Here is a 26,071-nt window from a genome sequence, read left to right on the forward strand (position 1 = left end):
AATTTGTCTTTCAGTTCCATTTAATCTGTAATTACTGATTGCTTTACCAGCTTTTATTTTTTAATGAATGGTGTAACATAAGAATAATCGATAAAGAAAACTTGCCAAAACGTTTGCATACTTGCAGCTCTTATGGAAGCTGTGATCTCAATGCAGCACTAGTATTTGTTTTCCTGACCATATGGGCCTTGCTGTGGCAAATTCTGCAGCATCTCTCTGTGCTCAAATTTCATATATAGTCTTCCTGATGTTTTGTGGCTTAACCTCTTCCATTCCTTTTACTCTCACAGAATCAAACTTATTTCTCTTGGAAAATGATTCTGTTCTACATGTGTTAATTTATGTGGAATTCTCTAATAATATATGATAAAGGAACCATGAAGATACAATGGAAAAATGACAGCCTCTTCAACAATTGTTGTTGGCAAAACTGGATAGCTACATGTAACAGAATGAAACTGGATTATTGTCTAACTCTATACACAAAAGTAAACTCGAAATAGATGAAAGACATGAATGTAAGCCACGAAACCATAGCCAAAAATCTCTTAGATATAAATAAGCGTGAGCAATTTTTTCCTGGACACATCTCTTCAGGCAAGGGTAACAAAAGAAAAAATGAACAAGTGGGACTACATCAAACTAAAAAGCTTATGTACAGCAAAGGACACCATCAACAGAACAAAAAGATATCCTACACTATGGGAGAATATATTTGTAAACAATTTATCTGATAAGGGGTTAACATCCAAAATATATAAAGAACACTCCTCAACACCCAAAAATCAAATAACCCAATTAAAAAATAAGCAGAGGATCTGGACACTTCTACAAAGAAGAAATTCAGATGGGCAACAAGCAAGTGAAAAGATGCTCCACATTGCTAATTACCAGGGAAATGCAAATTAATACCACAAAGAGATAGATATCACTTCACACCAGTTAGGATGGCTATTATTCAAAAGACAAGAAACAACAAATGCTGGCTAAGGTATGGAGAAATAGGAACCCTGCTACACTGTTGGTTGGAATGCAAATTGGTGCAACTGCTGTGGAAGGCAATATGGAAGTTCCTCAAAAAACTAAAAATAGGAATACCATTTGATCTAGTAATTTCACTCCTATGAATTTACCCAAATAAAACAAAATCCCTGATTCAAAAAGATATATGCACCCCTATGTTTATCACTGCACTGTTTGCAATAGCCAAGATATGAAAACAACCTAACTATCCATTAATAGATGAATGGAAAAAGATGTAGTACATATACACAATGGAATATTTTTCAGCCATAAAAAATCATGATAAATTGACTAATTTCTTTTAGAGTGTTGGTAGAATTCTTTCTGCATTTAACTTCTTAATTTAATAAAGTATGAGCTATTAGTTTCAATTAAAGTTGAAAGTCAGGAGTCATTTTAATTGTAAGGAAAAAAAACATAAGATTGGGATCATATTGAAAAACTCCTGAAGGAGGAAAAAGTGAAAGAAACTATATTTAAAATATATCATTTTAACGGACATTTCTTTCATCCAAAGGAGTGATTTGCTTTAAATTATTACAGATCCTCAGGATGTGTGGAATGAAGTAAAGTTTTACAAGGAACTTACCTAAGCTCAAAGTCCTATTTTGACAAATTTCAGATGGGAGACTCTTTCTATCAAATCCTGATAACTGAAAAAAGCTTTAACACCTGGGAGCTTATATCCTGAGAGGTAAAGTTTGCTCTAGTTCAATTTCCATTTGAATTATTGACTCAAGTCCTAAGCTAGAGGGAGATGATTGATCTCATCTTTTCATTAGCTGGTTCATACAACTCAAAGCATTATGGGTGATGACTTACTAAAGATTTTTATACCATGTAATTAGTAATTCATAATTTCCCAATCCATTTTTAAATAATATCATAGAAGACATTTGTTTTAGTCTCTTTACCCCCAAGGCTGGAAAAAATTTCAGTTAAGTGTTTCGAAAGTGCAGGGGTAGGGGGAAGAATGGGGAACCCTTAGCAGAAGAGAAGTTACCTTTGCCCCCTGGGGCTTACAATTACTATCAAGGGTGATGACAGTGCACTCTGGTGTGAGGGAAAGGGGGTGGCTTTTCCCAACAGGCACCACTACTCTTCCTGATTTTCCAAAGTCCATGTCAGTGAGTAATAAATGCGGTGCTTGATCAGGTCAATATTTTAAGACTTCCTGGTGGGTCATGATTGACTTAAAAGTTGTGATTCAAATTATCCCAGGTCATTGGGAGACTCATGGTTTCTTCTTATTCTTGGGTGTTGAAACTGACCCCAGCCTTGTCCCATGAGCCAGTGAGGATGGGTTTGGGAACACAGAACCACCAACTGACATTGCCTCAGTTCTGGGTCAGAGGAAAATTATTATCTGTGTCTAGCTTTCATCTAGAAGGAAAGAAGTCAAGGTTTAGATTCTTTCCTCTTTAGATAAGGCACCAATGTTTCAATGCATCTAAAAATCTGACAGTTCCTTCCCCCTGGAAGATAATGACTCAAAAAGAGAATTAGCCCAAGACTTCAAAAAACCCCACTAGACTATAATCAGTACCGCTCACATGTATCAGAGACACTCCCTCCACAGAACCTTACCACTGCCTCCTATTTTTTTTTATTTAATTAGGTCAGAAAGCTGACCTAACGGAGGCTATATGGACAGGATTCCCATGAACATGTAACAGCAAGGTCACAGAAAGAAGCAAGAGCACACTCAAGTCCACGGAGATGCACGTAACCCTGCCAGTGACCTTTGCTCCCGTGCATTTAGAGTTCAATTTGGTTCTTGAATGGCAGGAGGCCTCCTGGTGGTGCTGACATGGATCTCTTAAACAGAAGTGGGCCAGATGGGGTGGGTACCAGGATTCACACTGATTACTGAATCCTATGAGTAGTTTAGACACATGTTTAGTCTTACCTAGCACTGGACCTAGTAGCTGGGCTTTAAAATACACCGGTGAAAAAGGACTCATCAATAATTAAAAAGTGATATAGTCAAGACAACTTGAAGTGTATACTTGTGTTTTCCCACTGTACACAATAATGGCAAAACAACTGATTCTAAGGTCAGTGTCATTACAGAACAGATGCTTTATGACAAATGCAAATGGTAAATATTTAATTACCACAAAGTATTTGCTAGCTCTAGAAAATTTTTTAATAGAACGTTGCTGCTACCAAATTATATGTGGCTGTTTGAATAGCACTAAGAAATTTCTGACATCTGCTTCAACAGGTACGGGAGTAGGAGGATCCGTATTCTTCCTCCCTTACTCTTATGCATTGTGCAACTGTCAGACCTCAGTTCAAATGTTCCTTCCATCACAGAGTCTTTGTTAATCAGACTTTCTAGCATCTTCCTTGAGAGAGTCCGGTCCCTGATAAATGCTCTCATAGCAATGTAGACACATTCCTCACTGCCCATATTTTCACTTATAATTATATATATTATTTCTATAGGTATTTAAGATGGATCTACCTTTTCAGATGTGGTCTCTGTGAAGGCAAGGAGCATGTTTGGGACTCAACAAGTATCTGTTGAATTAGCAGTGAATACCATTTGTCTATACTTAGTGGGCCCGTATACACATTTGAGGCACAGTTATAAGGATTCTCCATGGATACTGCATCTGTTCCTCACCACAATCCTTTGCTCTGATTAACTCTCATTTCATAGATGAGCAAGTTGAGGTTCTGAAAAATTAAGTCACTTGCTAAAAGTAACAACATCAGTAATAAGCGATCTAAGATTTGAACCCAAACAGTCTTATTTCAGGGTTATCACACTTAAGACTGGTGGTACATTAGGACCTATTATATGTCCTTTTGAAAGAGTGAAATTCTCTATTATTTTGAGGGGAGGACATTTAGGAAATATGAACATGCAGCTGAAGAAACAGTGACAAGAAAGTGGACAAGTCAGAGATCATGGCCTGAGCACAGAGTGGGGAGGAGAAAGGGGGACTTTATTAGGGGAGGGGAGGGAGACACAGTTCTCAGGACTGGGGACAGGAGGCAGGAGGCAGGCAGTGGGGAGCCCTCTATGTCTGCACAACACCACTCTGTAAGTACTTAGTTAGACAGCTTCACGGATCCTCTCTCTCCCTTCCTTTCCTGTCAACTTTGGTTTGACTGCATTTTGTAAGAGTCATTTTGTGAAATGAGAGGGACCCAGGTTAGATTTCAAAGTAGTCTACTACAGATATCTAAACTCTTGACCTCTAGACTGTAGGAATTTTCTAAGGGTAAACCTTCTTTTGGGCTGAGGCAATAATGGCCTCTAAAGCCCAATGGGTTGCTTGGGTTAAAAACAGACTAGTTAAAGGTAGGGTGACAAAGCTCTGTGATCGCAGGCAAGATATTTTAAACATTCTAAGCCTCAGTTTTCTCAGATGCAAAATAGGTATAACAGTATTGGCCCTACTGGGTTGCTGTGAGGATTAAATGAGAGAATTCATATAAAGCACCTAAAACAGTACCTTTTATATTAAACTCAAAGAATAGTAAGTAACTTTAATTATCATGGAAGTAATCAGATGAAGGGACTGAGCTTGTGCTATATCATGATCAGAAAAGGTTTGGTAAACCATTTCCCAATTTAAAAGGCTTGGAAGTGGTGACAGGGATTAAAGATGGTGAGAGGCATGACAGGCATGAGAGGTGAGACAGAGGCTTCCTCCTAAAACCGCATATAATACTAAAATATAATTAATACAACTAATTCTGAAAGAGCAACAGTAAAGAGGGCTGCACCAGACTGCATACACCTGAAGAAAAGAGCAGACCTCATGGAACAGGGTAACATGAGGGTAACACCAAAGCCATGACCCGGCGGGACCCAAGCCCTTCCCCTACCCCAGATCACCAGTGGGAGGAAGAGAAACAGAGCAGGAAGGGAGTGGAGGCCTGGGACTGCTGAACACCTAGCTCTGGAGATCTGCTCTGGGAGCACAAACCTACATTTCATGGTGCTTTCATTATTAGGGGGTAGGAAAGCTAAGACAGGCAGAATACCTGGAGAGACTGAGATTCCAGCCGCTGGTGGAAAGCAGGGATCCATATCCAGCTGTTCTGGGACAAAAGAAAGGCAGGCAGTATGAGAGACTTCCTAACAGTGAGAGGGCTGCTAAAGGGGCAAGGATTGCACAGAGCTTACTGCTCAGGAGAAAGGACAGGTAGACAAAATTGTCCAGGTGCACTCTGCCCAGCAGGATGGGAACTTTCTTGATTTTTCAAGTGCTCCAGCTCCCTGGCTGGCTACACAGCTCCAAGGATCCCCCTCTGTGATACGCAGCCTGCTGTGCCTTCCTCCCAGCCAGCCTTCACCTGGTTTGCAAACCAGCAAACCCTGCCCTGGCATCAGGCCAGCCAGAGGGAAGCCCTGCCTACACCAGCTTTAAATGCAAAGCATAGAGGCTTACACTTGTGTGCTTGGCCCACTGGTTCAGGCAGTGGAGACAGGCATAGCAGCCGGGAAGCAGGAAACAACACTTTCTTCCCCCCAGGCACCAGCATCGCTCCTCTGCGGCCCCCGACATTGCTTCAGGGGCTGAACAGCTCCAGGCACTAGAGCTTCTGGGCCCTAAAGGGTGCCATGTACAAATATGAAAGGTCAAAGGAACTTGGTTCAAAGCAAAATTATGACTACACCAAAGATTAAAATGAAATCGAACTCATGAATATTCCTGAAAGAGATTTCAAAATAAAAATCATTAACATGTTCATGGAGGAATAGAAAAATATTCAAGAACTCAGGAATGAATTCCAGTCAGAGATCCAATCATTATGTAACACAGTATCAGAAATGAAATATACAATGGAAGGTTTTAAAAGCAGATTAGAAAGAGTGGAGGAGACAATAAATGAAATAGAAATTAGAGAAGAGGAATACAAAGAAGCTGAGGCACAGAGAGAAAAAAGGATCTCTAAGAGTGAAAGAATATTGAGAGAAGTGTGTGACAAATCCAAAAGGAACAGTATTTGCATTATAGGGATACCAGAAGAAGAAGAAGAGAGAAAAATGGATAGAAAGTGTCTTTGAGAAGGTAATTACTGAAAAGTTCCCCAATCTGGGGAAGGAGATAATCTCTCAGGTCATGGAGGTGCACAGATCTCCCAACACAAGGGACCCAAGGAGGACAATGCCAAGACATATAGTAATTAAAATGGCAAAGGTCAGGGATAAGGACAGACTATTAAAAGCAGCCAGAGGGAGAAATAAGATCACATACAAAGGAAAGCCCATGAGGGCTTACTGCTCAGGAAGAAGACTTCTCAGCAGAAACCTTACAGGCTAGCAGGGAGTGGCATGATGTATTTAATGCAATGAAGCAGAAGGGCCTTGAACCATGAATACTTTATCCAGCAAGATTATCATTTAAATTTGAAGGAGGGATTAAACAATTTCCAGATAAGCAAAAGCTGAGAGAATTTGCCACCTACAAACAGTCTCTACAGCATATTTTGGAGGGATTCCTATAGATGGAAGTGTTCCTAAGGTTTAACAGCTGTCACCAGACATAATAAAACCACAGCAAAGAAAGTAGAACAATTAATTACTAAGCAAATGCAAAATTAAATTAACTACCCACAAAGTTAATCAAGGGATAGGCAAAGAGTACAGAATATGATACCTAATAATATAGAGAATGGAGGAGGAAGAAAAAGGAGAGAAAAAAAGAACCTTTAGGTTGTGTTTGGAATAGCATAAGAAGTGAGTTAAGTTAGATTCTTAGTAAGGAAGTTAACCTGGAACCTTTGGTAACCATGAATCCAAAGTCTGCAATGGAATAAGTACATACCTATTGATAATCACCGTAAATGTAAGTGGATTGAATGCACCAATCAAAACACATAGAGTCCCTGAATAGATAAAAAAAACAAGACCTATCTATATGCTGCCTACAAGAGACTCACTTTAAAGCCAAAGACATACACAGACTAAAAGTGAGGGGATGGAAAAAGATATTTCATGCAACTAATAGGGAGAGAAAGGCAGGAGTTGCAGTACTTGTATCAGACAAAATAGACTTCAAAACAAAGAAAGTCACAAGAGACAAAGAAGGACATTACATAATGATAAAGTGGTCAATCCAACAAGAGGATATAACCATTATAAATATCTATGCAACCAACACAGGAGCACCTACATATGTGAAACAAATACTATCAGAATTAAAAGGGGAAAGAGAATGCAATGCATTCATTCTAGAAGACTTCAACACTCTACTCACTCCAAAGGACAGATCAACCAGACAGAAAATAAGTAAGGAGACAGAAGCACTGAACAACACATTTGAACAGATGGATCTAACAGACATCTACAGTACTCTACACCCAAAAGCAGCAGAATACACATTCTTCTCAAGTGCACATGGAACATTTTCAAGAATAGATATTATACTAGGCCACAAAAAGAGGCTTGGTAAATTCAAAAAGATTGAAATTGTACCAACCAGTTTCTCAGATCACAAAGGTATGTAACTAGAAAAAAATTATGCAAAGAAAATGAAAAATACCATGAACATATGGAGGCTTCACAACATGCTCCTAAATAACCAATGGATTAATGACCAAATAAAAACAGATCAAGTAATATATGGAGACAAATGACAACAATAACTCAACACTGCAAAATCTGTGGAATGCAGTGAAGGCTGTGCTAAGAGGAAAGTATATTGCAATACAGGTCTACCTCAGGAAAGAAGAACAATCCCATATGAACATTCTAAACTCACAATTAGCGAAACTAGAAAAAGAAGAACAAATGAGGTCCAAAGTCAGTAGAAGGAGGTACATAATAAAGATCAGAGTATAAATAAATAAAATTGAGAAGACTAAAACAATAGAAAGAATCAATGAAAGCAGGAGCTGGTTCTTTGAGAAAATAAACAAAACAGATAGCTCCCTAGCCAGACTTATCAAGAAAAAAAGAGAGTCTACACACATAAACAGAATCATAACTGAGAAAGGAAAAATCACTGCGGACACCACAGAAATACAAAAAATTATGAGAGAATACTATGAAAAATTATATGATAACAAACTGAATAACTTAGAAGAACTGGACAACTTTCTAGAAAAATACAACCTTCCAACGCTGAAGGAAAGAAACAGAAAATCTGAGCAGACCAATTATCAGCAACAAAATTGAATTGGTAATCAAAAAGCTACATAAAAACAAAATCCCTGGACTAGATGGTTTCACCGCTGAATTTTATCAAACATTTAGTGAAGACCTAATACCCATCCTCAAAGTTTTCCAAAAGGTAGAAGAGGAAGGAATACTCCCAAACTCATTTTATGAGGCCAACATCATTCTAAACCAAAACCAGGCAGACACCAAAAAAAAAAAGAAAATTACAGACCAGTATCCTTGATGAACATAGATGCAAAAAAATTCAACAAAATATTAGCAAACCAAATTCAAAAATACATCAAAAAGATCATACACCATGACCAAGTGGGATTCATTCCAGGGATGCAAGGATGGTACAACATTTGAAAATTCATCAACATCATCCACCACATCAACAAAAAGAAGGACAAAAACCACATGATCATCTCCATAGATGCTGAAAAAGCATTCGAAAAATTCAACACCCATTCATGATAAAAACTCTCAACAAAATGGGTATAGAGGGCAAGTACCTCAACATAATAAAGGTCATATATGACAAACCCACAGCCAACATTATACTTAACAGTGAGAAGCTGAAAGCTTTTCCTTCAAGATCAGGAACAAGACAAGGATGCCAACTCTCCCCACTTTTATTCAACATAATACTGGAGGTCCTAGCCATGGCAAACAGACAAAACAAAGAAATAAAAGGCATCCAGAATGGCAAGGAAGAAGTTAAACTGTCCCTGTTTGCAGATGACATGATATTGTACATAAAAAACCCTAAAGAATCCACTCCAAAACTACTAGATCTTATATTTGAATTCAGCAAAGTTTTGGGATACAAAATTAATACACAGAAATCTGAGGCATTCCTATACACTAATGATGAACTATCAGAAAGAGAAATCAGGAAAACAGTTCCATTCACAACTGCATCAAAAAGAAAAAAATATCTAGGAATAAACCTAACCAAGGAAGTGAAAGATCTATACTCTGAAAACTACATGACACTCATGAGAGAAATTAAAGAAGATACCAGTATATGGAAACTCATCCCATGGTCATGGATAGGAAGAATTAATATTGTCAAAATGGCTATCCTAACTAAAGCAATCTACAGACTCAATGCAATCCTTATCAAAATACCAACAGCATTCTTTAATGAACAAGAGCAAATCATTCTAAAATTCACATGGAACCACAAAAGACCCTGAATAGCCAAAGCAATCCTGAGAAGGAAGAATAAAGCTGGGGGAATTATGCTACACAACTTCAAGCTCTATTACAAAGCCACAGTAATCAAGACAATTTGGTACTGGCACAAGTACAGAACCATAGACCAATGGAACAGACTAGAGAGCCCTGATATAAACCCAACCATATGTGGTCAATTAATATACGATGAAGGAGCCATGGACATACAATGGGGAAATGACAGCCTCTTCAACAACTGGTGTTGGCAAAACTGGCAGCTACATGCAAGAGAATGAAACTGGATTATTGTTTAACCCCATACACAACAGTAAACCTGAAATGGGTCAAAGACCTGAGTGTAAGTTATAAAAGTATAAAACTCTCAGAAGACAACATGGGCAAAAATCTTCTGAATATTAACATGAGCAACTTCTTCCTGAATGCTTTTCCTCAAGCAAGGGAAACAAAATAAAAAATTAACACATGGGACTACATCAAACTAAAAACCTTCTGTATGGCAAAGGACACCATCAACGAACAAAAAGGCACCCTACAGTGTGGGAGAATATATTTGTAAACAACGTATCTGACAAGAGGTTAACATCCAAAATATATAAAGAACTCACATGCCTCAACACCCAAAAAGCAAATAACCTGATTAAAAAATGTGCAAAGGATATGAAGAGACAATTCTCCAAAGAAGAAATTCAAATGGCCCACAGACACATGAAAAGATGCTCCACATCACTAATCATCAGGGAAATGCAAATTAAAACCACAATGAGATATCACCTCACACCAGTAAGGATGGCCAGCATCAAAAAGACTAAGAACGACAAATGCTGGTGAGGATGTGGAGAAAGGGTATGCCTCTTACAGTGCTGGTGGGAGTGTAAGCTAGTACAACCATTGTGGAAAGCAACATGGAGGTTCTTCAAGAAACTAAAAATGGAAATACCATTTGACCAGGGAATCCCACTCCTTGGAATTTACCCAAAGAATACAAGTTCTCAGATTCAAAAAGACATAGGCACCCCTATGTTTATCGCAGCACTATTTACAATAGCCAAGATATGGAAGCAACCTAAGTGTCCATCAGTAGATGAATGGATAAAGATAAAGTACATATACACAAAGGAATACTATTCAGCAATAAGAAAGAAACAAATCCTACCATTTGCAACAACATGAATGGAGCTGGAGGATATTATGCTCAGTGAAATAAGCCAGGCTGAGAAAGACAAGTGCCAAATGATTTCCCTCATTTGTGGAGTACAACAAGGAAGCAAAAATGAAGGAACAGAACAGTGGCAGACTCACAGACTCCAAGAAGGGACTAGCAGTTACCAAAGGGGAGGGCTGTGGGAGGGCAGGTAGGGAGGGAGATGGGGATTGAGGGGTATTATGTTTAGTACACATGCTGTGAGGGGTCACAGGGAAAGCAGTGTAGCACAGAGAAGGCAAATAGTGAATACTACAGTGATGGACTGTGACTGCATTGGTGTATGGGTGGGGACTTGAAAATATGGGTAAATGTAGTAACCACATTGTTTTTTCATGTGAAACCTTTGTAAGAGTGTATATCAATAGTACCTTAATAAAAAATTAAAAGGAAAAAAAAGGCTTGGAAGTGGTGTCAGAGGGTTGCTTAATCAGTTTTTACAGAAAGCAATAATGTATCAATACAGTCATGCTTCTCTTTGCTATAGCACTTTGATGGTAGCTTTCTGCAGGTTTTGGGCTTCATAAATCTTCTAGTTTCAATTTCCCATGGAGCTATCTAAGTCCTGATGTCAAGGGGATCAGCTTTGAATTCTAGTTTCTCTACTGATTAGCTGTGTGACTTTGGGTGAATTCCATAGCCTAAGTAAGTCTCAGTTTCTCATCTTTAAAATGAAATTGCATTTTAAGATTGAGATAAGATATTTAAGAAGCCTACCATCATGTTTGGTGCACAATTAGGTGTGTAACTAAAGGTAACCATTGCTATGCTACAACTTTAAACTTCAACTAGTAGAGAAGATAAAAATTCACTGGTTCATATAGGCAGGTAAAGCGAATTCTTTATATGTTCCATTACCCTTGCAGTGGGTGCTGTAGCTAAATCTGTCCCATCCATTGAAACAACGGTAGAGACTGTCCCCCGTTCCAGATGAGGGCCTGATCACTATAAGGCGGTCCTGGTGTTTCCCCTCGTCTTGCCAAGGACTGGGTCAGGGGTGGAAGAATCTAAGTCAAGGGAGCCAGTGAAAAGAAAAGAGAGGTTTGTCGGAGGCTTTTGGATAAAAAGAAAAGATCCCTGTCTCTGCTTTGGATATAAAAGAGGAAACAAGGAGCCTTCTTGCTGCAGGTGGCCCAGAACGCAGTACTCCTGAGAAGATTTTGGCTCGCTGGCTCGCTCTCTTCTCTCTCTCTCTCTCTCTCTCTCTCTCTCTCTCTCTCTCTCTCTCTCTCTCTCTCTCTTTCCCTGTGCCTCTATGCATGCATGTTAAAGGTGGGTAGAAAATCAGAAAGGCCCCATTAATAAAATTCAAAATAATAATTTTCAATCATTTCAGATAAAATGCAATCTAGGATAATGGTAAGGTGATGCATAAGGTACATATGTGTATTTTTCCAAAATCAATAATCCTGGAAAAAAGTTTAATGTCATTCTAATATAACAATTTTAATGAAAATGCCCTCCATTTACTTAAGTCACTTGTTTTGTCAAATGCCTTTCACATCTTTTATTTCACTGAATTATATAACATCAGAATAAACGTGAAGGACCAGGCAAACAGTTCCTCATCTCGTGGGTAACAAAACTAAGGCCCAGAGAAATTATTTCCCAAAGTTGCAGAACTTTTCAGAGGCTGAGCTAGGCTGAATGCCCTGGCTTCTTAAACGCAAATTGGACTCTGTGGCTGGTTTTGCCAATAATAGAACTGAGGAGAGATATTTTAAAACAGATTCACATGCAATCTGTGATTAAATCGTGCAGCTAAGAGAGAGAAATCTAGATATACATTTCAGCTTTAGTGTTAGTTCCAGCTCTACCACTAATCAGCTTATGTGACCCTAAGCAGGTCATTCACATTTCTGGGTTTCAGTTTCTGCATATAAAAATGAGACATCGTGAGAAAAAAATGTGTAATGTAGGGTGATAGATGTTAAGTGTACTTATTGTGGTGATTATTTTGCAATATATACAAATTGGTACATACAACACCTGCAACTAATATAATGTTGTGTCAGTTATATCTCTATTTAAAAAAGACAACAAAGGAACTTAAAAGTGTAAAAGCACAACTACAAGAACAGGAAGTGTTATTTTTCTTTTTAAAAAGGAGAGAGTTTTTTGAGGTGAGTTTTCCTAGCCTTAAGACTGTGGAATATGCAGTGTGAACTGACCAGCTGGTCCCAGAGTCAACTGCAGAATGCCCAGTCTAGTTCTCAAGGCAGCAACCACTATTCATTCTGCCTTTATATATGTGTATTTTTCCAAAATCAATAATCCTGGAAAAAAGTTTAATGTCTTTCTACTAAAACAATTTTAATAAAAATGCCCTCCATTTATTTAAGTCATTTGTTTTGTCAAATGCCTTTCACATCTGAGGTTTGGGACTAAGAGTGCAACATGTTTGTGTTCCCTGGGCTGGGTCCTTGCTATTCAGTGTGGTCCAGGGCTCAGAAGCTTTGGTACCACCAAGAAGTTTCTTAGAAATGCAGAATCTCAAGCTTCTCCCTAGGCTTACAGAATAAGAACTTTATTCTGTATGCACTTTAAAAAGAGTAGGTTTTATGTGCATTAAAGATTGAGAAGCACTGGGTGAGATCATCTCTTAACATCCCTTAAAATTCTGAAACTCATCCACGGATGCAGAAGATTTCTCTCAAAACAGGGGGGGTGAGGTTCTAAGCCTCACCTCTGTTGATCCCCAATTTCTCTCCTGATGGCCCCCCTGCGACTGTGCCTGTCTTAGGTTGTTCCTCCCTTGAGGAATCTTACCCGTCTCTGGCTAACCAGCCATCTTCCGGGGCCATACAGGGAAATGTAAAGTTGGTAAGTGAGAGAGAAGCAATATTCTTTGAAAAGGTTAGCTTTTTACTTCTTTGTAGATTTATGCCCTGTGGCTTCTATGCCCAGCATTTGTCTTGAGGTATCTTTACCACTTGGAAGAATTATTATACTCGATAATTTTCTATATGAGGCATGAATTCTACTAAAGGGCTGTAATTAGGAAGGAAGAAGAAAAGCTATAGAAGTAGCAGATGGAAGAAAACATGTGAAGATTGATTATTTCTTTGACATAACTTCTTGTGTTATGCTTCAGAAGATTGGAAACTGTTGAGAATTAGGCTTGGGGTTGATTAATGATTGTGCATTGAGTCCCCTATACAGAATTTTATTGTTGTTAACAACCATTTGATCAATAAATATGAGAGATGCTCTCTCAAAAAAAAAAAATTCTAAAACTCAATGACTGTAGGATTAAAAAAAAACAAAAATTTCCAAGAACCTTGGGTAGCTCTCCAAGTCTGCTAAACCAAGACTTTTATCCTTTATAAAGGAGTGGAGGAGCTAAGTGGTAGTTTTTTTTGTCATGTTACCCTTTCACATGTTGAATTAATCACAACCAAGGTACCTACTCAGCTCTCAGAGGGAGACTGAGCAGAAGAGGGAATACTGAAATCCACCTCAGCCAGGGATCCCTTGTACAGCTGCAGTCTGATGGCTTCTGTCCATTTAGCCAATTACACAGTGAATTGCCCCAGTGAGAATTTGCCAAATGCACCATCCACTCTGACAACCCAACTCTTGTTAGGAGAACTGCTGTGAATCTGACACAGCCTTGTCAAACATCTCTCTGTTCCATTCAGCTCCAATGAACCTTGGCTCTGAGATCTACAGATGATGGCAGACAGCGAAAATGACTAAACTTTATGAAACCAAGTTGGAGTTTGAGTAAGGAAACTCAAACTTTACCTGAAATTCTGAGGCTTTACCTGAACAAGTGTCTGAAGGTAGTATCTCCCTCCATTGAAACTCAGTACTGTTTCATTTGTACCATGTACTATTCATTCTGATTATCTGTACAATTTAAAAGAATATTACAGTGGATAATTACATCAGAGTGAGAGAGTGCTTCTGAATTTAGGAACAAATCTTAGGAAATAGGAAAAATCAGAGTTCTACCCTTGTTATGGTTAACGTTTCTTAACTAATGCTTACTACCTGCCAAGTACTTTTCATGTACTTTCTCCTGCAATCCTTAAAACTATCTTTTGAGGATAGAACTATAAGCCCATCTTACAAATGAGGAAACTGAGGCTCAGAGAACTTTTTCAGGCTCATGTAGCTAATAACTCCAACTCAGGACTGTCCTAAATTCAAAATCAACTAGGTTTGATCAGGTTAAGTCTGCCTAACCTCTTGTCTAGGAGCAATAATTTGATAGAATGCTTGCTGAATAATCAACACATTTGTGGCATTCATTCCAAATCTATGACCCCTGTGAAAAAAGCTCAATGTCATCCTGTGGCTGGCTACAGTGATGGCAGCAAAGAGCAGCAGAAAGATTCTCCTAGGAATGCAGCCCATGTCTTTGGCTTTCAGGGGTTCAATATTCTCAACTGCTGAGCCAAACAACCTCTGATCCTGGATGAGGGCATTTGAAATGCTCTGTAAAATAGTATTCACTGTTGAGGTGTCCTTGAAACCAATCCAGCTTCCAGAAATTTTCTGCAGAGGAAGCTAGCAGTAGTATTGAGAGGTGAAGAGACAGCTTGTTTACTGCTGAGGGAGATCTCAAAATTATGTCAGGGTCCACTTTTGCTACATCTCCCTAGGTGTCCCTTTGCCAAAATTAAACAAGCATCAAGCAATCCTGCGGTTAAACCTCTTCTTGGCAGAGGACATAAAAATTAGGAGCACAAGGCTTGTCGGAGGTACTGTACTTTTTAATAAAATAATTATATATTAATAGAAAGATGGTTAGCAAAAATTTAATGCCAATGTTTAATTCCCAAAGCTGCCCATGGAATACACAGTTTTCTTTCTTTATATTTTTTAACAGTTCATAATCTTTCCAGAGTTCTCTTAGTAATAACTGTTTAATGACACTAGGACTGTTACAACATTTTGTAAAATTTGAGATTTTCTCAACTACAAAATATACCATCAGTTTATTGACAGATATTTATAAAGGGGAAAAGGAAAGAAATTAAATGTTGTAGTATAGGTAAGTATTGTACAAACTTCAGAAGCTTTAAAAGGTGAATCTTTACCTTAAAATTGAAAATGATTGCAAGTTTTCCCTTTAAGACTATGTTAATAATCCACTACAAAGTGGGTTTGACTTGAGAACTGTTAATAGTGTTGTTTCAAATCCTGCAAGGGTATTGAGCACCTGGAAGAGGCATTATTATTGGCATTGCTACAATTACTACCATGTATTTTAAAAAAATCATGAAGTGTCACATATAAACTTTTTCTGTGGTTCATTAACGTTTGTTTAGTGGCAACCTGTGCATTCTGACAGAATGAATATGCTTTGAAAACCGAACTCCTTGGTTGTGTTCTCATCCTAGGGAAAACCTAACTAAAAGGGAAAGAGTCATAGTAAGTCTCTGCCTCCTTGCAGGACAGGAGACGACCAGGTTCACTGACTCAGAAAAGACTAACAGAGCCTGACCATACTGTGGAGAGGAACATGGCAGGAAGAGTCAGGGGCCTTGGGTCCTGACAATGTGTTTCTTCAGTGACTTCCTAGGTGTCTGTTCTGTTTACTACTCAATAAATGGGGATTATATTTACCCTGTATGTATCTGGGGATTTTTGAGATAATTAAATGAGCTATCACAGGAAGCACATTGAAAAAATATAAATACACACCTGGGTACAATATTATAATCTAGTGACCCTACCTGCTTGGTGATTTACTACTTGCTATTTAATTTACATTATAATTTATCCAACATAACAAGTATACCTTTTTAGGTATGTCATTTTTACAGAAGTTGGATCCAGAGTACTTTTAGATGTTCCTAACCCAGGAAACCATTTTATAACTTTTCTCTCTGTAGATTTTTTTTCACATTTTTCCAAAAGGAAACTTGTTAAAGTAAATGGTTTATAACTCCAGAGTCATATATCATTATATGTGCTGTGCAAGTGTTTGTAAATTTTTAACTAATAGTAATTACTTGTAGTAGAAATAAATGATAGTGGGTTTAATTGAAAGGAAGCATAGGCCTAATGAATACCAGGCAGGAAGGCTCAGTAAACATTCTAAAACATTTGATATTTAAGGTGGATGAGATTTTGGAGCCCACATCCTTACTTACAAGATAGGGTGACTTCTGTGATACTACAAATATGGTTTAAGTGTCAAGAGTTGAAATTTGAATCCTGAGTCTCCTGAGTTTCAGTTTACTGCACAGAGTTAGAAAATTAATTTTTTTTATGGGTTACTATGTCTGCAGGGAGCCATGAGCAGTGTTACTATAGATACCTCCAAGATTGAAAAAAATATTAGAGGTCTTTGTGTAACTGTGTCACTGGAATCTTGAATCTCTAGTGACAGCATTGACAAGAAAGCTGGATGGCATGGGTGTGACTCTGCTCTCCCAGGGTAGAGCAGTTACTGTTCAGTCCAGACCATCTCTTCCCTCCTTCCCTCCTTCCCTCCCTCCCTTCCTCCCTTCCTCCTTTCTTCCCTTCTTCCCTTCCTTCCTTCCTTCCTTCCTTCCTTCCTTCCTTCCTTCCTTCCTTCCTGCCTGCCTGCCTGCCAGCAATAATAATAGAATAGAATAGAAGCAATATTTTCTTCCTGGCAGCAATAATTGATATAATATAAGCAATAAGTATTAGAAATGAGCATGTGCTATTTATATGTAATTATCTTGAGTTATTCTGGTTCAGTGACATATGAAAACTTGGGAAAAATAGGAATTGTGGTTGTGGGTGGTCCTTACCTGTAAGGGTGTGGTAGGTATGGAGAGTGTGTGTATGCATGTGTGTGAGAGAGAGGGACTGTAATAAAAGGGTTATAGGATCGTACTGGCAAATCAGGTGAGAATATGTACACATACACTCACACACTTTCTTGAATTTTGAAAGTAATATATACTCATTGTAACGGTTCAAACACTATAGAAAGATAAAGTGAAAAATAGAAACAATAGTACTATCTCATTCCACTTCCCAAATGTAACCACTGGGAAAACATTTAAAAAATGTAATAATGCAATCATGCTTGTTTTACCCCTGAAAAAATATGAAGTTGACCATTATTTTGCACAACAATAATACATTACTCAATATGGGTTAAATGTAAACCATGAAATGATGAATTAAGTATAAACAGAAAAATTTCTGAAGACCAAATACCTAACCTAGAGTTTCAACAGCAATTTTTACCCATTCTAACCCAGAAATAACATAAGTACAAATAGACAATATAAAAACCAAAAACTTGTTATAGCATGAATGAGAGCTTGAGTAAAATATCTGCAACACATATGCTAATAAATGGTCAATATAATATATTTATTATACTTCAAACTCTTGAAACTGAAAACAAACAAAAGATAAGAATAACCTTGGGCTTATTCACACAGGATCCAATTCAAACAGCACACAAATATATGAAAAGTAACTCCATTGTTTAAGAAATGTGAGAAATACAAGTTAAAATAAGGTCATGTCCCTTATAAATTGTGAAGAGCAATCAATAATCAATGTTGCTGAAGAGAAAGGGGGGAGGATTTGTTCATATAGAAGCATAAAGAGATATAATAGATGTATGGAGAGAATTATTATAAAATATTGTTGGTGTTTCTTTTTCAGGAAATTGAGTGATTCAGATGGGTTTTACTTCTTATATATTAACTATTATGTCAATGAAAATAACCCTATACTTTAAAAATGAAACTAGAAAGAAGACAAAAATAATATATTCATTGTGGAAAGAGGTGTAGCTGATGAGAATGGTAAGAGAGAAAACTAGAAAATAAGCATGTTTACAAGGTCAAATACATTATTCTTTTCTGGATTCTGGATTTTTTGCCTTGTTTTATTCAGCCCATATTTATTAAAATGTTTATACATGACTTCTGCCTTTTATGTATTTTTTCCTCTTAAAAATAATTAGATCTTTGATTTACCTAGAATTCAATGTGGACGAAGGGGTGAGTTAAATATACGGTATTAAATTGAACTACATATAAGTCGTCCAGTTGCTTGCTGCTGTTTATCAAATAATTCACATGTCCCAAGATATGAAATGATATTTTTTATTAAGAACTTAATTTTATTATGTTTCTATGCCAATTTGTATTTTCTTTATTTAGAAAGCACTGATTCAGTACTATACTGAATTAATTACTGTGGTTTTATAATTGCCTTAAACTTCTGGTAGAGCTATTCTTTTCTTAATAATTTTTCATTTTCCTGAATATACATATTTTTTCTTTCAAATAAACTTGAGAATTACATGTTGAATTTCTAAAACAAACCACCAAAGAAGCCAAACCTAAAATGAAGTTCATTGGTCACCCAATGAGACACACTAAACTTAAAATAACATAGAAATACAATATAAAGTTTTCTTTTTTTTAAGAAATAAGGTGCTTTTAAAGAAAAACAAGTTTTATTTCATTAAAAATTTGTTATTGGTATAAGGGCTCTTTTTTTCTCTTCCATTATACTTTTTATTATTGCTTATATACTCTTTACATAGAAAGGCTGTAGGAAGTTCCCTAACTTCTCATTCTGGGAAAAGTGTCTCACAGTAATTCTCTTACACTTTGCTCACATAATTTTTTTCTTTTTTTTTCTAAGAGTGAAATTATCTTTCCTCCTTTTCCAACATTCCTTATTTTCTCTATTGTAATTTCACTCGGTAATAATTTTAAAATTTACATATAGTGGTGATGTTGAGAATGCATTTATTGTTTCTGCCTTTGCTGTTCTACAAGAAGTAAGTGTTGGGTAGCTTTTGGTTAGATAAAGGAAAAATACAGAAACCCATAGCAAGGAAATAAGCGTCACTTTCCAATTTCCTAGGGGATTTTAAATTTATAAGAAATAATAAATATTTATTGACCTTAGTTACTGCCTTTTGCTTCTTTTAGATAATTTGTTGTTTGTTTTTCGACTTCTTAAATTGTACATTTAATTCACTTTTTAAAATACCTGCTAGAAATGTGGTTGAAGTTACAACTTTCCCAATGTTAATTATTTTAACTATATCCCTTGAGATTAATTACATAATATTTTAAATTGCTATTATTTTCTTCAAGTTAATTTTTATTGTATGTTTGACACATGAGTTGCATAAAAATAAGTTTATACAACTAATAAACTTTATTAAATATACTACTTAGGTAATGTTTCTGTAATTTTAATTTCCTATCACTATTTATTTGGATGTTATTTCAATTTTAGTTTTATGAGTTTTATGTGAATTATTGATCAATGATTATATCTTTATTTTGGATTATAATTATAAAATATCTCTCAGTCTTAATATTTGTACTTTCAATTCCTTATGCAGTAATAATATTCAATCCTCAATTTTCTTCAGATTTGTATTTGCTTCAGTTTTTTTTTGCCTGTGCCTTTACTTCAAATATTGTCCACTAGACGTATCTCTAATAAATAGCATTTTGTTAGGTTTAGTTGCTTGATTCGATACGAGAATCTTATTCTTTTCATTGCTGAGTTGATACCTGCTCTAGTTATGAAAGTTCAAATACCTTTGTTCTTAATTCTATCATCTTAGCTTCTGCTCTAAATTTGCTTTAAATTGTCTTCATCCTTCTGATGTGTAGCTTTAGTTATGTTATCTGCACCTTTCTTAACTTTATTTTTTTCTTATCTAAGGTTTTTATAATTTCATGCTTTAGTGTATACTACAAACATCTTGAGAGAGAAAAATGTAGATTCCTTAACTTTCCCACTATAGATTGTGATTTGTAATATCTCAGGTAGAAGCTACTTTTTAAGAAAGCATCCCAGATGAGCCTCATGCAGGCAGTCTATGGTAGTTCCCTTGAGAATGCTGTCATAGTTAACTATGTTAGTTTTAAACATATCCTTAATCTTCAACTTCTTGGTTTGTAAACTCTAAAAATAAATACTTATGCATTGAGTCCTTGCTATGAATTAGAAAACAAACACTTTCTCCCTCTTCAACATCACCCATCCTGATTAATTCTTTTTACATATCTTCAGTATCTAGTTTTTAAAAATTATTTCAGTTATCTTTAATTCTGTAACTTTAGTTTCTGGAGTTGTATAGATTCTAGTTCCTAATGCTAGCATGCTCACTTTTCCTATTCTAAAATGCCTTACTTTTAGTCCTTTTTATTGGAGGATAGATTTTTAAAAAATTAAGCAATTGTTTTTTAAAAATAAGGACTCCTGGACACTAGGTTCCCTAAGACTTTGCATATTGAAGATAGATTGTCTTTATTTTGCCCCTGTATATGAATGATAATATTCTGAGGTTATATTTTTTTCCCCTTAGGATCCTGTAACATCTTTCCATTGTTTTATAGAATTTAATTGCCATGAAATAGTTTGAGACCAATTATTTGTATTCCTTCTAGGTCATTTACTTTTTTTGGCTGTAAGTTTCATAATTTCAGAAGGACATAATAAGGTGGCAATGAGATTATATAACTTTTATCTTGGAATCCAGTATATCTTTTTTGCCTACTGATTATTTTATTACAGATATGTATAAATATATAATGTATAGAATAGTAGCTAAGAGTGTAACTCTAGTCATATTTTCTGTTTAACCATTTCTTGTTAATTATGCTCTCTGGGTCTGAGTTCATAATCTGCAAAATTATAATTATTACAACATAGGGTAATAATAAGGACTTATATCATGACATAACAAATATAAAGTGTTTAAGCACATGGAAAGCATTCAAGAAGTATGTATTATTCATTGTTATAATTAGTTATTGACATTAGAGTTAAACATTTTTTCTATTCCATTTTTTTTCATTTTGTACTTCACTAACAGCATGGTTCTGCATATGTAATCTACTGTACTTGTCTTGTATATTTATTATGTTTTCTTTAAGTGGTTTTATATTTACATCTTTTCCACCGCACTTGGTGTGATTTTCTACATTCTGAACTTTGTGGTACTGCCTTGATTTGCCATCCTTAGTCTCTCATACTGTTTTAGATTCAGTTATTCTATAAAGATTGCTTTGCTTTCATTATTGCCTTTTTAATTGCCTCTTGGCCTCTCAATTATCAACTCATCCTTGATCTTTTGTTTCATATTCTCTTTCAATTTTTGGTGAGAAAAAAACTTTTGTTACAGAAAATGTTAATCTATCCTGAATATTTCTGTTTTTTTTTCTTCCCAGTAAGAGTCAATATCTGTCTTTTGCTTCCTGAGTTCCTCTCTACCATTTGAAAGAGGCAGAATAATTTGGTAGTTTACCTGCACTGTTGTCATAATGTTTGTTTAGATGCTTCATTTTGATGTAGACCTTTCTATAGGGTTTCCCCATTAGCTCAAATAGAGACAGGCTAGCTTTCTTTGGATTCTTCTTGCACTAACACTGGCCCCTCTTAGGCATTTCTGCATAGGGAATATCATCAACTCTTTAAGCCACCAATTGAAAAATTTAGTGCACCAAAGAGGCAAATTTTCTTTAATATAGCTTCATAATGTATTCTCCTGAATTTTTAGAGCTCCAGTTTGATTTGGATGTTGATTATCTTTGTTTTGTTGTTTTCTATTACTTATTTTATTCTCCATGGCTTTTGGATGAAAAGGAGAAAAACTGCACTTGAATTTTTGAATTCTTTTATGTCCACTTCCAAAACATGTTTCACAGCTGGACATCAGTTTTCTGTTTCTTTGTCACTTTAAGGTCTGGGTGATGTGTGTGCATGTGTGTGTGTGTGTGTGTGTGTGTGTGTGTGTGTGTGTGTGTGTGTGTGTGTGTGTGGCCATGCTCTTATATGGTGCTAGTAGATACATAAACTATAGCAGAACTGTTCTAAGGGACAACTTGGCAATATGTATGACCAATTAAAGGTGCATACTTTTTGACCCAGAAATTTCATTTTAAGAGATATATTGGGAAAAAATGCTATGTAAACATGGTAGCAATGGAATGCTTATTTTAGAGTTGTTTATGATGGAAAACCACTTAAAAACAATACAAATATCTAACAAAAGGGACTTGTTACATAAATCATGTTACCTACATTCAATAAAATATCTTTTAGCCATTAGAAATGATGTATACTTCTACCTACAGATGCAGGATGCTCCATGTGAAATAGCATATCCAACAGCACAGAATGTTTATTTATATAAACGTGTGTCACTAAAGAGTCAATAAAAGGCAGTTTGAACAGTGATCATACCTGGGTGCGGGGTGCAGGTGATTTTCACTGCTTTTGTGCATTTGTAAAAGAATGATTATGACTTAGTTTTATCCTCAGCAAAACAGTAATAGAGCCAAGAAAAGAAAAACTGAGGAAGATTCCCACTTCCTGCTATAATCTTCAGAATAAGAACAACTCTTTATTGGGTACTCTTATGTACTATATAAAGCCCTAAACATAATATCTCATTTAATCCTCTCAGTGGTACCCTGAGGCAGAAATTAGTATTTCAGTTTTCAGTTGAGGAACTTGAAGTATAGAAAGGTTAAACATGCCTAATGTCACATAGCTCATAAAGGACCAGGACTGAGTGGAAGCCGTTACAGTCTGATTCTAAAAGCCACCATCCAGCCAGTACACCTGAGGATTGTCACATACATCTTGATGCTTTTACAGGTTACAGGTTTAATCGCTCATTATTTGAACTTTTGAATACCAGTCCTTATTTCATATGCTAAATGGACATAATAAAGGCATACCCAACAAAGAAAAGTATAAAAGCACAAGACATTAAGGTTCATATTTCAATGTAAGTCACTGAACATTCTCCTTAACATAATGAAACTGAGAAAGCATGCTAGACAGATGAGGATCCAAATCATGGCATCAGGGAGTATCATCAACTCTTTGAAGCCATCAGCTGAAAAATTTAATGCACCAAAGAGGCAAATATCCTTTAAAATAGCCTTATAATCTGACTATTTTCCTGAATTTTCATGTAAGTTTACCCAATCATTAGACCTGCCATATTCTTTGATCTTGGCTTTGAAAAATACATCATTCTTTATCCATTTTCATCATAAACCCAAATTCCAACTATCAAATGTGTTTTCTTCTAAATGATCAGCATTCTACCCAGACTACTATCCAAACAAACCAGTAGCTAGAGTTAAAAACAAGAACAGAAGCAACAACACAAATGACCAAGCCTGAGAGAACAGGCTTGTTTAGGGGATTAGAACTAAAATGATGATGAATAGTTCCAAACATTGCTCCTCCTGGAAGTTACCTAAAACCATTTATCAAGACTCTGCTACTACAGAGAACCCCAAGTAAAGAATTTTAAAAGCAATTTAAAATACCAAAACAAAGAATCAGTGTAGTAGGTTAACCATGCCAGTCTCCCACCCCAAAGGCAATAACATTGAGGAATCAATTAATGATTTGGCCTGAGAGCAATACAATTAAGGAAGAATACGATACTTAGGAAATAACAATAGCTCATCTGGCATCAAGTCCTCATAGGAAAGATTTATAAGCTTTCAATAGCTTTCACTGCCTCACTAAGAAGCAGAAATGTAAAACAACTGGAGTGGGACAAACAGTGGATGACAAAGTGGAATGGTGATGGTTCTCCCCCTCCTCCTCCTCCAGTGTGGGGGACAGTATGAGTGACGATTGCCAATTTAGAATTGCAAATACATGAGGATTCAGAAACAAAATTTTAAATATTAGCCAAAATAAGCTTTTTTTTTTTTTTTTGAGTTCATTTAAGTCAAGAGTTTTGATAAGGAACAATCTCAATGATTGTCTTTTATCTATCATAATGTTGCTGGGGCTGCCAAGATAATACTTATTGTAAAATGAATAACAATAAAGCAATAAGGACTTGATGCAAACAGCATTCTTAGACACATACTAATAATCTAAGATGGAAAATACAGGTTCCTGAATTCTGAGCCAACCAATAGAAAGAATGTATAATTCTCCACCTTTTCCACTAAACAAATGAAACACAACAAGAAAACTAAGAAATGCCAGTTTTCTTTCTCTAGCACAATAATGACTGAGTGGAACACAGTCCACTTAGGTTCATCAGAGATGTATTAAAAAAGACAAATTCAGGGAAACCCCACTAGGGTCTCATAAAAACATTTAACTTATCTCTAAGTCTCTGTGAATACAAGTCCATAGTCATCTGCAAAGATTGCCACACATTATTTTGAAGGGGACAGCTAAGCAAATTGGCTCCAACAGAAATACAAATAAAGGGATTAAAAACTGGCTATCTAACCGTATACAGAGAGAAATCGTAATTGGTAGTCCGTCTAGTTGGGGAGAGGTTTCCAGTTGGGTCCCACAAGGATCGATATTGGGTCCCATTTTGTTTAATATCTTTATAAAAAATCTGGAAGACAAAGTAGAGAATGTGCTAATTAAGTCAACTGATACCACTAGATTAGGACTTGTGGTTTAAGTAAATTGGATATAGATAAATGCTACTGGTCTTTAGAAAGACTAGTGCTAGCAAAGAATAGGACTTCTACTTAGTTGTATCTTCTCAACCTATCATTTAAAAACTAATTCCAAACCCTAGAAATTAATAGATTTAAAAAGATCTTATTGGCTTTGCACAACAAAAAATTAAGCACAATGGATAAACACAACACAGAGATGCGCAACACCCATGAATGCAGAATAAAAAAGATTCCCAAGTGGAGATCATTTTGGTGCAGCTTTATTTGGAAAACTGGTGGTTGTGGGTCTCTCAATATGACGAGAATATAGGAGGCATTTCAGTTTGCAAGAATCAAACTGGTGAAAAGGCAGGATTAATTAAATCCTCAAATATGTATATACTTAGTTATTGGGAGCAAAATAAACAATGAATCAACATAAAGCTTAACACTAAAAAAAAAGGAGAGTTGAAAACTTGAAGTCATGAACAAGAAAAGTGGGCAAAATTTAAGAACAAATTCTATAAGGAAACACACATACCCCTAACCACAAATAGAAGAATGTAAGGGATAATAGGAAGGGCTCCCCTGATGCTAGGACAGAGATTACAGTTTTTCAAACTACTCCTGAAGATACTTGGGAAAAAATATCCTGTTGGTTAAGGTTTATTTTTAAAATCTTAGTATTTTATAACTTTATTTGTCACATGGAGACAACTGTGAAAGTGAGCCTACTTGCCAGCCATGGACTCTTGCATGTACCCAGATGGGTTTTTTCAAGTAAAGTCAACTGAATTGAATATATGGACTAATCTGGAATCAACTTCTAAATTTTATATTATTTTTCATTTGCTAGGACAGCAAAGTGTATACTGGGGAAGGATTGGAACACCCACTTCAAGTCTCAGAAATTCAGTTAACTTTGCTAAGCAACTTTGGATATTTCACTTGCTTTAAAAGCCTTAGTTTTTCTATCAGTAAAATGACAGGATGCTCATACAGAGAAGAGACTGGAAAAATGTAGAAGTATGCCATTGAAGCAACCGTGGGCTCCCACCTGGCTAGCTTCCCATTTTCATCCTTCCTTGACCTCAGGACAGAGCACAGTTTAAAAATCACTTTAGATGGTCTGTCATGCTGCTTCCG

At 36.2% G+C, this 26,071-nt stretch overlaps 1 protein-coding gene across 4 annotated transcripts in view; it reads right to left on the minus strand.

The window, feature by feature from the left end:
- The window catches only part of GABRB2 (gamma-aminobutyric acid type A receptor subunit beta2), a 230,575-nt gene that overhangs the window by 13,880 nt on the left and 190,624 nt on the right, over positions 1 to 26,071 (minus strand). For 2 of the 4 annotated variants that reach the window (XM_036919787.2, XM_036919710.2), the window contains exon 10: positions 24,763 to 24,876. The exons of 1 other annotated variant lie outside the window; for it this stretch is intronic. In XM_036919787.2, coding sequence (XP_036775682.1) covers positions 24,763 to 24,876 — 114 coding nt within the window. Of the gene's footprint in view, positions 1 to 5,028; positions 5,086 to 24,762; positions 24,877 to 26,071 lie in introns of all 4 variants that reach the window. One more of the 4 variants, XM_057491447.1, reaches the window with a different exon arrangement.

The sequence above is a fragment of the Manis pentadactyla genome, chromosome 2 (assembly GCF_030020395.1).
Source record: "Manis pentadactyla isolate mManPen7 chromosome 2, mManPen7.hap1, whole genome shotgun sequence".
Taxonomy (NCBI): Eukaryota; Metazoa; Chordata; class Mammalia; order Pholidota; family Manidae; genus Manis; species Manis pentadactyla.